The 13,153-nt window shown below is 42.7% G+C and overlaps 1 protein-coding gene across 1 annotated transcript in view; it reads left to right on the top strand.

The window, feature by feature from the left end:
* Positions 1–12,875, top strand: part of LOC141386390 (cytochrome c oxidase subunit NDUFA4-like) — a 20,557-nt gene extending 7,682 nt beyond the window's left edge. Inside the window, exon 4 of the mRNA XM_073954848.1 lies at positions 8,035–12,875. Coding sequence (XP_073810949.1) covers positions 8,035–8,091 — 57 coding nt within the window. The 3' untranslated portion in view covers positions 8,092–12,875. The remainder of the gene's footprint in view (positions 1–8,034) is intronic.
* Positions 12,876–13,153: the final 278 nt, after the last annotated feature.

Here is a 13,153-nt window from a genome sequence, read left to right as displayed (position 1 = left end):
GTTCCCAGATCAGGAGATGCTAGCAAACACCTCTGACACACACATCACAAACACACACACACACACACACACACACACACACATACACACACATTATTATTATTATTATTTATTTGGTATAAATAGTGCACAGGAGGTTACTTCATCCATGGATATAAACAGCATTTTATTTAGATCGTGTAATCAAGAGTTGTTTTGTATAATTATTATATAAAGGAATATAATTTACAAGAATATATGAATATAAGAATATATGTAATATACACTCATCGGCCACTTTATTAGGTACACCTTACCTGTACCGGGTTGGACCACTTTTGCCTCCAGAACTGCCTTAATACTTCCTGGTTTAGATTTAACAAGCTACTGGAAATATTCCTCAGTGATTTTGCTCCATATTGTCATGATAGCATCACACAGTTGCTGCAGATTTGTCTGCTGCACATCCATGATGCCAATCTCCCGTTCCACCACATCCCAAAGCTGCTCTATTGGATTGAGCACTGGTGACTGTGGAGGCCATTTGAGTACAGTGAACTCATCGTCATGTTCAAGAAACCAGTCTGAGATGATTGAGCTTTATGACATGCTGCGTTATCCTGCTGGAAGTAGCCATCAGAAGATGGAGACACTGTGCTCATAAAGGGATGGACATGGTCAGCAGCAATACTCAGGTAGGCTGTGGCGTTGATGCTCAATTGGTACTAATGGACCCAAAGAAAATCTCCCCCACACCATTACACCACCACCACCAGCCTGAACCGCTGATACAAGGCAGGATGATCCATGCTTTCATGTTGTCTGAGCCGAGCATCTGAATGTGTCAGCAGAAATGGAGACTCATCAGAGCAGCAACGTTTCTCCAATCTTCTATTGTCCAGTTTTGGTGAGTCTGTGTGAATTGTAGCCTCAGTTTCCTGTTCTTAGCTGACAGGAGCGGCACCCGGTGTGGTCTTCTGCTGCTGTAGCCCATCCGCCTCAAGGTTGGACGTGTTGTGTGTTCAGAGATGCTCTTCTGCAGAGCTCGGTTGTATCGAGTGCTTATTTGAGTTACTGTTGGCTTTCTATCAGCTGGAACCAGTCTGGCCATTCTCCTCTGACCTCTGGCCTCATCAACAAGGCATTTGCACCCACAGAACTGCCGCTCACTGGAGATTTCCTCTTTGTCGGAGCATTCTCTGTAAACCCTAGAGATGGTTGAGCTTGAAAATCCCAGTAGATCAGCAGTTTCTGAAATACTCAGATGCTCGCTTTGACCTACAGCAGATCGTCTTGACCATGTCTACATGCCGAAATGCAGTGAGCTGCTGCCATGTGATTGGCTAATAAGAAATTTGCATTAATGAGCAGTTGGACAGGTGTACCTAATAGAGTGGCCGGTAATTGTATATTCTATTTATATAAAATTACACACTATACTATGCTGTTATAGTGCCTGTAAGGTTATTTGCTAACAGTAGATTTAGCTTTCAAGACTTGATAAATTAATGATATTTTTTCCCATTATGAGATGTTTTTATAGATCAAATGCCGGTTTTATATATAGATAAATAATAATTAGAAATAAAACACACACACACACACACACATACATGCAATTCATATACTAGACTTGCAGAGTATGTCCTTTTAAAACAATATTTTGCAAAGAAGAATAAAAAAAAGTTTCAAATAAGACAAAGGACAATGAGCTGACTATGTCTGACTAAGTGTGTGTGTGTGTGTGTGTGTGTGTGTGTGTGTGTGTGTGTGTGTGTGTGTTTTGATCAGCCTGCGGCTCGTGTGGAAAACACCATGTTCACTCTTGTCTGCTTTCGGAGGAATAATTTATATCTCAGCAGTTGAATGTTTTGTTCTTGTTTGGAGCATCTTGATCACCTCCAACCACTATTTAATATATCAAAGGTCTCGTGAGGTGCTTAAAAATGCGCATTTAGTGTTTGATGTTAATCTTAACTGAAACATGAAGAGAGGGAGGGCAGATAGTTGCTCCTCCCCTTTTTAAAGTGATTATTCATGTATTCAATCATTTTTCTTTGGCTTAGTTCCTTTCTTTATCAGTGGTCGCCACAGCGGAATGAACCACCAACTATTCCAGCATATGTTTTACACAGCGGACACCCTTCCAGCTGCAAGCCAGTATTGAGAAACACCCATACACAAACATTCACATACACACACACACACACACACACTCATACACTATGGCCAATTTAGTTGATCAATTCCCCTATAGTGCAAGTGACTGTGGGGAAAACCGGAGCAGCCAGTGGAAACCCATGCCAACACGGGGAGAACATGCAAACTCCAACTGACCCAAGTGTGATTATAACAAATATAATAAATTGGTGGTAAAGCAGCAGGGGTGGATTAGGTTCACTCTGTGTATCTTAGGTCTCTGGATGTTGTGGGTCTTGGCTGACACGTCTCTACAATGTTGAATGGAGATCAGGGACAGTACCTCTGGACTGGGCATCTGGGGTGGTGGTTCCCATTTTTAAGAAAGGGGACTGGAGGGTGTACTTCAACTATAGGGGGATCACACTACTCAGCCTCCCGGGGAAAGTCTATGCCAGGGTACTGGAGAGGAGGATCTGGCCGATGGTGAAACCTAGGATCCAGGAGGAACAATGCGGTTTTTGTGCAGGCTGTGGCACACTGGACCAGCTCCATACTCTCACCAGGGTGCTCAAGGGTTGATGGGAGTATGCCCAAGCAGTCCACGTGTTTTCATGGCATTCTGTGGAGGGTGCTGTGGGCGTATGGGGTCAGAGGCGCTCTGTTAAGGGTCGTCTTGTCCTTGTATGAACAGAGTAAGATTTTGGTTCAAGTCAGACTTGTTTCCAGTGTATGTTGGACTCCGGCAGGGCTGCCCTTTGTCACCAATTCTGTTCACCATTTTAATGGACAGAATTTCAAAGTGAAGCCTAGGGCTGGAGGGGGTCCGGTTCAGGGACCACAGGATTTCATCTCTGTTATTCGCAGACGATGTCGTTCTGTTGGCTTACTCGAACATGGACCTTCAGTATGCACTGGGGAGGTTTGCTGCCGAGTGTTACGTGGCTGGGATGTGAATCAGCACCTCCAAATCCGAGGCCATGGTGCTCCACCGGAAAAAGGTGGTTTGCCATCTCCATGTTGGAGGAAAGTCCTTACCCCAGGTGGACAAGTATCTTTTTGGTTTTGTTCACAAGTGAGGGAAGGATGGAGCGTCGGATGGATTGGTGCAGCGGCAGCAGTAATGCGGTCAGTGTATCGGTCTGTTGTGGTAAAGAAGGAGCTGAGCCGAAAGGCAAAGCTCTCGATTTACTAGTCAGTCTACGTTCCTACTCTCACCTATGCTCATGAGCTTTGGGTCATGACTGAAAGGACAAGATCTCGGATACAAGTTGAGTTTCCTTCGTAGGGTGGCAGGATGCACCCCCATGGATAGGGTGAGGAGCTCTGACACCCGGGAGGAGCTCAGAGTAGAGCCGCTGCTCCTCCACATCTAGAGAAGTCAGCTGTGGTGGGTCGGGCATCTGTTTCCTAGGCATGTCCCACCAGGAGGAGGCCTCGGGGAAGACCCAGGACACGCTGGAGGGACTATGTCTCTCGGCTGGTCTGGGAACGCCTCGGGAACCCCTCGGAGGAGCTGGAGGAAGTGTCTGGGGAGAGAGAAGTCTGGAGTTCTCTCCTAACACTGCTGCCCCCACAATCCGACCCCAGATAAAATAATGACGATGATGATGAGATTGGTTTTTGCCATTAGAAGCTGACTATATTCACACAATGCTGACACACAACTGTGTTTCAAGAGTTCACACTTAGATCCGCCTGCTGGCAGCTAGCTCTCTGCAACTCTCACTTGGTCTGGTACTGAAGCTAAGCAGGGCTGTGCCCGGTCAGTACCTGGATGGTAGACCACAAGGGAAAGGTAGGTTGCTGCCGGAAGTAGTGTTAATGAGGGCAGCAGGGGGCGCCCAACCTGTGGTTTGTGCGAGTCCTAATGCCCCAGTATAGAGACGGGGACTCTATACTGCTCAGTGAGCGCCGTCTTTCGGATGAGACATTAAACCGAGGTCCTATTAAAAATCCCAGGATGACCTTTGAAAAAGAGTAGGGGTTTAACCCCGGCATCCGGTCCAAATCTTCCCACTGGTCTCTGTCCATCATGGCCTCCTAACATTCCCATATCATAATTGGCTTCATCACTCTGTCTCCTCTCCTCCAATCAGTTGGTGTGTGGTGTGGCGTGAAATGGTTGCCGTCGCCTCATCCAGGTGGATGCTGCACACTGGTGCTGTTTGAGGAGATTCCCCTCTATGTGTAAAGTGCTTTGAGTGCCCAGAAGAGCGCTATATAAATGTGAGGATTATTATTATTATTATTAGATAATGCTTGACAATATTAGCAGGTTTGACATGCTGTCCCGTGAGAGAAAGGACATAAATGAGCCCAACACTCCTATCTGGTCAATGAGCATTTAAAGCAGGGGTCACCAATTCTCTGTCCCTGCAGGTTTTAGCTCCAACTTGCCTCCAACTTGCCTCAACACACCTGCCTGCTTGTTTCAAGTATACCAAGTAACACCTTGATTAGCTTGTTCAGGTGTGTTTGATTAGGGTTATAGCTGAAATCTGCAGGACACCGGCCCTCCAGGAACAAGTTTGGTGACCCCTGATTTAAAGGGAAATGAGATCAGGTAGTTCTCGAGAGCTCCCCGGATTCATTTAGACCTCTTCCTTGACTGATGAAGACAGCTCTATAGGAAAAGGCTGCCAACCACACCGGCGAATACTCACTTAGAGAAGCTCAGTGTTAATGTTTGTGTGACTCTTACTATTGTTTAATTTAATTGTGTATCATGTCTTTATACTGTGGGAGGAAACCTGAGTACCTGGGAGAAACCCACGTAAACTCTGGGAGAACATACAAACTCCATACAGAAATGCCGACTGGCCCAGCTAGGACTTGAACCAGCGACCTTCTTGCTGTGAGGCAGCAGTGCTTGCCACTCAGCCGCCATGTCTCCTAGAGACATGTATCCTAGAAATGAGGAGGAGGGAGAAGGGTGGATGGGGGTTCTTCCCAAGTGAAGATAGAGAGTAAAGTTAGGCTGGGTTTTTACTTTAGATTTGGAATAATCCGACTGGCTTGCTGATGATTATTGATAGGGACCAGCTGCGGTCAATCATAACACGTTCTCCTCTCGGAATTAGTTTGTGAAACTTCACTAAACCCCTTATAAAAGTCATTTACTGCATAATAGGAGCTCTTTAGGCATATCTACAATCTAGTGCCTCCAAAACAGGGACAAGATTTTCAAGTAGAAGAGGTAAACCTGATATAAACATCTAAATCTTTTTTTTTGTCATCTCATACTTCAGTTTCTCATCAAATCTTCAGACTAATCAAAAGCTCTCTAGTGTCTGACATGCCCCGCCCCCTTCTTCTCATTGGCTTTCCATTTGATGCGCTTGAGCTCAACCACTCTCACTGACAGAGCTGTGAGAAAACAACAACACACTATTGGAGCTAGGAGCTACTCTACGCCCCGCCCTCTCTTCATGTTTCATTTGAGATTACGTCAAACATCCAATAAAAATAATGCACATTTCAAAGCACTTCACAGGAGCTTTATTAACAAGTGCAGACGGAGAGCAGGCGAGAGCGGGATCAGCAAAGGTCAAAACTGGACATGTTTGATTCCCAACAGAAGCCAAAGGTCAGAAATCAAGAGTCCAGAGGCGTCTCAACATTAATCATAATGAGAGAAACAGAAGCAGAGAGAAAGAGCAGTCAACGAGAAGAGGAGTGTGTGTGTGTGTCCTGTCACGCATTCAGAACGCAAACACACACTCCTGTCACATGAAAGATGACGCTTCGAGACCTTTTCACAAAAACAGCAACACATCACTGCTCAAAACCGGCACTTTCCCACTATTTTCTGCTCCAGCAGGTGAGAAATGTGCACCTGGGATTTCTCAGCAGAATTCAGACATGTGCTGATATTCAATTATTCAATATGTTCATATCAGTATTGTTCATGATCATTAGCATCATATAATTAAATAATTCAATATATCAATATCACTATTGTGCATGTTTATTATCATAATATATTTCAATATTTTAATATCAGTATTGTGCATGTTTATTATCACAATATAATTAAATAATTTAATACATTGATATCGGTGTTGTGCATATTTATTATTCTGATATATTTTAATAATTCAATACATCGATATCAGTATAATGCATGTTTATTATCACGATATAATTTAATAATTTAATAGATCGATTTCCGTATTGTGCGTGTTTATTATCACAATATAATTTAACAATTCAATACATCGATATCGGTGTCGCGCATGTTTATTATCCCGATATAATTTAATAATGCAATACATCGATATCGGTGTCGCGCATGTTTATTATCACGTTATATTTTAATAATTCAATACATCGATTTCCATATTGTGCATGTTTATTATCACAAAATAATTTAATAATTCAATACATCGATATCAGTGTCGTGCATGTTTATTATCACGATATAATTTAATAAATCAATAAATCAATATCAGTTTTGCGCATGTTTATTATCACGATATAATTTCATATTTCAATACATCGATATCAGTGTTGCGCATGTTTAGTATCACGATATATTTTAATAATACAATACATCGATATCGGTGTTGCGCATGTTTATTATCACAATATAATTTAATAATTCAATACATTGATATTGGTGTCACACATGTTTATTATCATGATATATTTTAATATTTCAATACATCGATATCGGTGTCGCGCATGTTTATTATCACGATGTAATTTAACAATTCAATACATTGATATTGGTATCGTGCATGTTTATTATCACGATATAATTTAATAATACAATACATTGATATCGGTGTCGCGCATGTTTATTATCACGTTATATTTTAATAATTCAATACATCGATTTCCGTATTGTGCATGTTTATTATCACAAAATAATTTAATAACTCAATACATCGATATCGGTGTCGCGCATGTTTATTATCACGATGTAATTTAACAATTCAATACATCAATATTGGTATCGCGCATGTTAATTATCACGATATAATTTAATAATACAATACATTGATATCGGTGTCGCGCATGTTTTATTATCACAATATATTTTAATAATTTAATACATCGATATTGGTGTTGCGCATGTTTATTATCACGATATAATTTGATAATTCAATACATCTATATTGGTGTCGCACATGTTTATTAACACGATATATTTGAATAATTCAATACATCGATATCGGTATCGTGCATGTTTATTATCACAATGTAATTTTATAATTCAATACATCGATATCAGTTTTGCACATGTTTATTATCAGGATATATTTTAATATTTCAATACATCGATATCAGTTTCGAGCATGTTTATTAACATGATATATTTTAATATTTCAATACAACAATATCAGTGTCAGGCATGTTTATTATCATGATATATTTTAATATTTCAATACATCAATATCAGTTTTGCACATGTTTATTATCATAATATATTTTAATATTTCAATACATCCATATCGGTGTCGCGCATGTTTATTATCATGCTATAATGAATATGTTGAACATGCTTTATATGATATCATTGTGCACTACTGCACTTCTTGTTTTAAACCTTCATGAGTTTCTTTCTTCTGTTGAACCCTAAAGAAGATACTTTAAAGAATGCTGAAAACCAGTAACCATTGACTTCCATAGTTTTTGTTTTTCCTATTGAAGTCAATGGTTACCGGTTTCCCTAATAACAGGATTCATTTTACTTTCCTGAATCACTTCACAAAAGTCTCTTTCTCATACTGTTCTGTTGAAAAGCAGAAACTGATCACGTAATGAGGGTCCGCAGAGCCTGTCAGACAGTCTGTGTGTGTGTGTGTGTGCTCTTGTTTGTATGCATGTTGTTTTGTCGTTTATGATATTCTGATGATCTTAATTTACGCTAACTACATTTAAATGTATTCTCTCTCTCTCTCTGCACAGTTGGTGGCCGTCACCACAGACTATAAGTGTCTGAAGAAGGAAGGACCTGACTTTTAAAAGACCTCCGAGGACACACACACACACACGCACGCACGCACGCTCGCACGCACGTACGCACGCACGCACGCACACACACACACACACACACACACACACACACAAAGAGACACACGCATATACACAAACATGTACACAAACACATGCACAGGGACACACACGTGCACAAACATACAGAGACACAAAACAAACACTCGCACAAACAGGAAGACACATAAACATGCATACACACACACACATTCACACACACACACATGCATACACGCACACCCACACAACATGCATGCACTTGCAAACACAGGCACGCACACACACATATTGAGACACATAAACAGACACATTCACACACACACACACACACACACACAGACACATTCACACACACACATGCATACACGCACACCCACACAACATGCATGTATGCATGCACTTGCAAACACAGGCATCGCACACACACATTGAGACACATACATGCGCATAGATAGATACAGAGAGAGAAACACACACACACACACACACACACACACACACACATACAGATACAAACACACTTGCACACACAGAGACACTTTCGCGCACACACACATGCATACACACACACACACATATACAGAGAAACACATAAACACACATACATACATACACACACACACACACACACACACACACACACACACACACACACGCGTGCACACATACAGAAAGATACACACACACACACACATGCACGCACGCACGCACACACACACACACATGCGTGCACACAAATAGAAAGACACACACACACACACACACACACACACACACACACACACACACACACACACACACACACACACACACACACACACAGAAAGACACTCACACACATGCACGCACACACTCAATTAAAATGTTCAGCTTTTGTAAAAATTGCATTTTAGCCTGTATATTAAAAACTCAAAGACACATAAAATAAGTTGGTGGTTCATTCCGCTGTGGTGACCCCCGATGAATAAAGGGACTAAGCTGAAGAAAAAATGAATAACTCCAATCATCCGACAAGGATCTTCTTTAAAATGACCCCAAGCCTAAATCTGTGCACCAAAGCGTTGAAGATTATTATTTACATTCATATTTACATTAATCAATGGGCTGATGATGAGAGGATAAAACTATTATAATGATTGGCAACACTTTAATTTAGGTCACAAATCACAGTATTAACAGACCATTAACTATTACTGCTAGCTCAATAAACTACTCATGAGCGGTTCAGCAATAATCAGTAGGTGTTGTGCAGGATTAGAGATGCAGAATAAGATCATAATTGCTAAAAAACAATTCATATCTTATTAACAGGCAGGTAATACGGTGGTAGATAATAACATTAATTGTGACTAAAGTGTTACCAAATGATTAATAATCTCACACATTTGATTAGTCCTCAGGGTAACACTTTAGATTGATGGTCCTGTAGAGTATTAGGAGAGTATTAAGTCTGCTTAATATCTGCTGATTCTGCTCCTTCAACAGACATTTCACTGGCTTTCATAACCTTTGCAAGTACATGTCAACTTACACTAACCCTAACAGTGTCAGGCCCCTGTGTTTTCATCATGTGACCTTCCCCATGTGCTCCTTTGTTCTGTTTCCCGCCATTTCATTGTGTTCATCAGTATCACCTGTGTTCCTGTCATGTGTGTAATCACAGTCATCATGTCCTAAGTATTTATAGTCCAGTGTGTTGTTTAGTCGTTGTCCAATATTCTTGGTTATGCGTCAACCACACCCCATGTTGTTCCTGAGCCTGCCTACCTGTTTCGCCTACCAGAGGTTGTCGCCCGGCGTCATCTCCTCCGCCCTCCGACCCTTTAGCTCCACATTGGCTCTTTCCTAACTCATACCCCATCAGCCCACCAGTGCCACCAAGCTCCCTTGTCCCTCCGGCTCTGCCTTGGTCAGTCGTCGCCCTGCCTCCACCTCTGGACTCTGCTCCTCCAGCTGCCCCTCGCCCCTCCATCTTGCCAGCTACGTTGAGCTCCTCCTGTCCAGCTACGCCTTGGTCCTCTTTCACTCTAGTTCCGCTGCAGGCTCCCGGACCCGTGTCTTCCCCTCGGTCTGGTGAGCTGTCTACTCGACCTCGGTCCTCCGGGACCTCAATGTCACCATCACCCTGCGGCTCTCCATCTCCTCCTTGGGCTCTATCTCCATCAGCAGCATCTATCTTGGTCGCCCCCCCTGGAGTCGGCGACCAATCCTCCTGCGTCGACTCCACCCTGGGCCAACCTCCTGGCTGTGTCCTGGGTCCTACGCCTCCAGGTCCCTTCCTGGCTCCTTCACGGCCACCTCCTCCTTTCCATTTTGTCTCCTGATCTCTTCTGTTAAGGCGCGAGGAAGTGTCCTCAAAGATGGGGGTGATGTCAGGCCCCTGTGTTTTCGTCAGGTTACCTTACCCATGTGCTCCTTTGTTCTGTTTCCCGCCATTTCATTATGTTGATCAGTTTCACCCGTGTTCCTCTCCTGTGTGTCATCATAGTCATTATGTCCTGTGTATTTACAGTGCTGTGTGATTTTTAGTCGTTGTCCAACATTCTTGGTTACGCATCATCCACACCCAACCTAGGCTTATTCTGAAAACATAGTCCAGCGGATGTTTCTGTAGACCACGAAATATGTCCCGGGAGGTACGTATTTGTGCAGTTTTTGTTTTCGCGAATCCGTGAGAGCCCACTGAGCGCGCTTTTTCGCATCTCGAACGCCTTTCGCGATTGCCGTTTGCTCCCGCACTGTTCTCCCATAAAGCCACCGGAGGCCGCTGTCGAGCGACCGTCTGTCCGAATGTCGTTCACTTTATTTTTTGGATTATGTTTTTGTCTTATCTGATTTCTGGAACCACTTTTCCCCGGACTCAAACCCGGTCGTCGCCATCCTCATGGTCCCCTCTGAGTCTCCACCGTACCGACGTATATGATGAGCTAACCAGACAAACTGGTTGTGGCGGGAAAGTCCTCCACACGGAGGTGAGCAGTCAGCCAGCGAGCATGAAGAGGAACGGCATAACACCGCTCTGTAAAGTTTGCTTAAAAAATTTAATGCAGCCATACCTACATCCGGCCATGTAAATCACGGTCTCCAGAAACGTCCGGGGTGCTTTGTTTTCAGAATGAGCTTGGGTTGTCCACACCCCATGTTGTTCCTGAGTCTCCTGTGTTTCCTATGTCTTCCAAGTGAGTGTTCGAAATCTACATGTTTGATAAATTCTGCGACCCTTTCCCTCCTGCGAGAACCCAGGCGTGACAAACAGTCTACTGATAATCTAATGAGAATTTAGTCAACTAATGACCCGTTTCCACTGAGTGGTACGGTATGGTTCAGTTAGGTACGCTTTTATGGCCGTTTCCACTGTCAAAAGCGTACCCAACCAAACCGTACCGTACCACTTTTTCGGCACCCTTTCGAAAGGGTACCAAACGGGAGAAAGGGTACCAGAGAGTGGAGCTGAATGCTGATTGGTTACAGAGATACGTCACGAGCTCATGGAGCTACACAGAATGTAAACAAAGCAACCGCCATGTTTTTTTTAATACAAAGCCGAGACGTTACATGAAAATACTATATGCATATAATAATGGGATGACCCGGGCTCAAACAAACCTTGTCGTCATCTCCACGAACTGTTGTTTTACAAGCCCGTCTAAAACTGCGAGCCGTATTCGCTGGCTTCCGGGAGCTTTCTATCGCTTCTATATTTGATATAACGAACTTCTTGAGCTGATGATAATAACATGTGTGTGATTATTGAAGTGTCTCCGTCATCTGATCCATTCAGAAAAAAGGACAAGCGCGAGAATGAAGCAGGAGTAAAACGCGAGAAAAACTAGAGAAGCCGTCAAAACACAGGAGCAAAAGTGTTTTAGCAACCTGAATCATGAACACACTGCCGTGTTTATCTTTGTCTTTTGGATTATTATGAACTGGGAATGACAGAATGACTGTCTAACAGAGCTGACATGTGCTGCTGAAGATTACACACACAGATGAGAGGTTTGCGCTGACTGTGGGCGATATTATGTGTGTTTTTCAACTCAAATAAGTACTAAATGTCTGCTGTGTGTAGTGTTTCTGTAATTAATAATATATCGGAGACCGTAAGGGTCTGTATGTGTTCATATATGTTGCATTTATGTATTTATTTTATATAATAACAGACGTTACAGTAGGCTATTTCGCACTGTCATTGATCTGCAGTTATAATCAACTCATGTTCGTAGAAAAGTTAGTAATGAACATTTATAAACAAGTATTTATGTGTGTAAAGCATCTGTTTTGTGAGAAGTGCTGCTCATTATGATATGTGAGCGACCCGTGCTGCTTTACTGTAGACATTTATTTAGGCGAGCATGACGTCAACTTAAACTTTGTCGTACAGCACGCCCACCAAAAGGGTACCCTTTATGGTGGAAACGCAAGCCTGATAAAGGTGACCCGTACCAACCCGAACCGTACCGTACTGTACCAGTCAGTGAAAACGAGGCATTACGATCAACAAACAGACCATCAAAAAAAAGTGTGGCCATCCTGACACCCACATTAAACCCTTTCATTAAGCAGTAACACAAAACAAAGGACAAAAACATCCCAAAATATGGTGTAAATAACTTGTGCTCCACATTACAAGTCATATATAACAGATCTGTGTGAGAAACAGATGCAGATCGAACTGAAAATCACGTTCTCATGCAGCGTATTTGATGTCGGAGATGATGCTTTTGTACACGAATAAATAAAAAGGCTTGAGAATCAAACGTGTTTGTGACATGCATCCAATTCTGCGTCTCTGTTTGTGCTTGCGAACAGAAGTGTGTGAGAAGTGTGTGTGTGTGCAGATCTTTGTGCCGGTCGACGCTGAAAACAAGATTCTGCTGGCTCTTTTAGAAAAAGCTGTAAGTTTGTTGTGGGCATATTTGTGGGACATTAGGAGGCAGAATTGCTGGCCAGTGTGTGCATAGTGAGAATAATGCATGTTATCTAGCAGCAATCACTCCTGTCCTCTGCACAGCTGGGTACCTGAAACACACAC

This window comes from Danio rerio, chromosome 6 (assembly GCF_049306965.1).
Source record: "Danio rerio strain Tuebingen ecotype United States chromosome 6, GRCz12tu, whole genome shotgun sequence".
NCBI lineage: Eukaryota > Metazoa > Chordata > Actinopteri > Cypriniformes > Danionidae > Danio > Danio rerio.
This window is presented reverse-complemented; position numbering and strand designations above follow the sequence as displayed.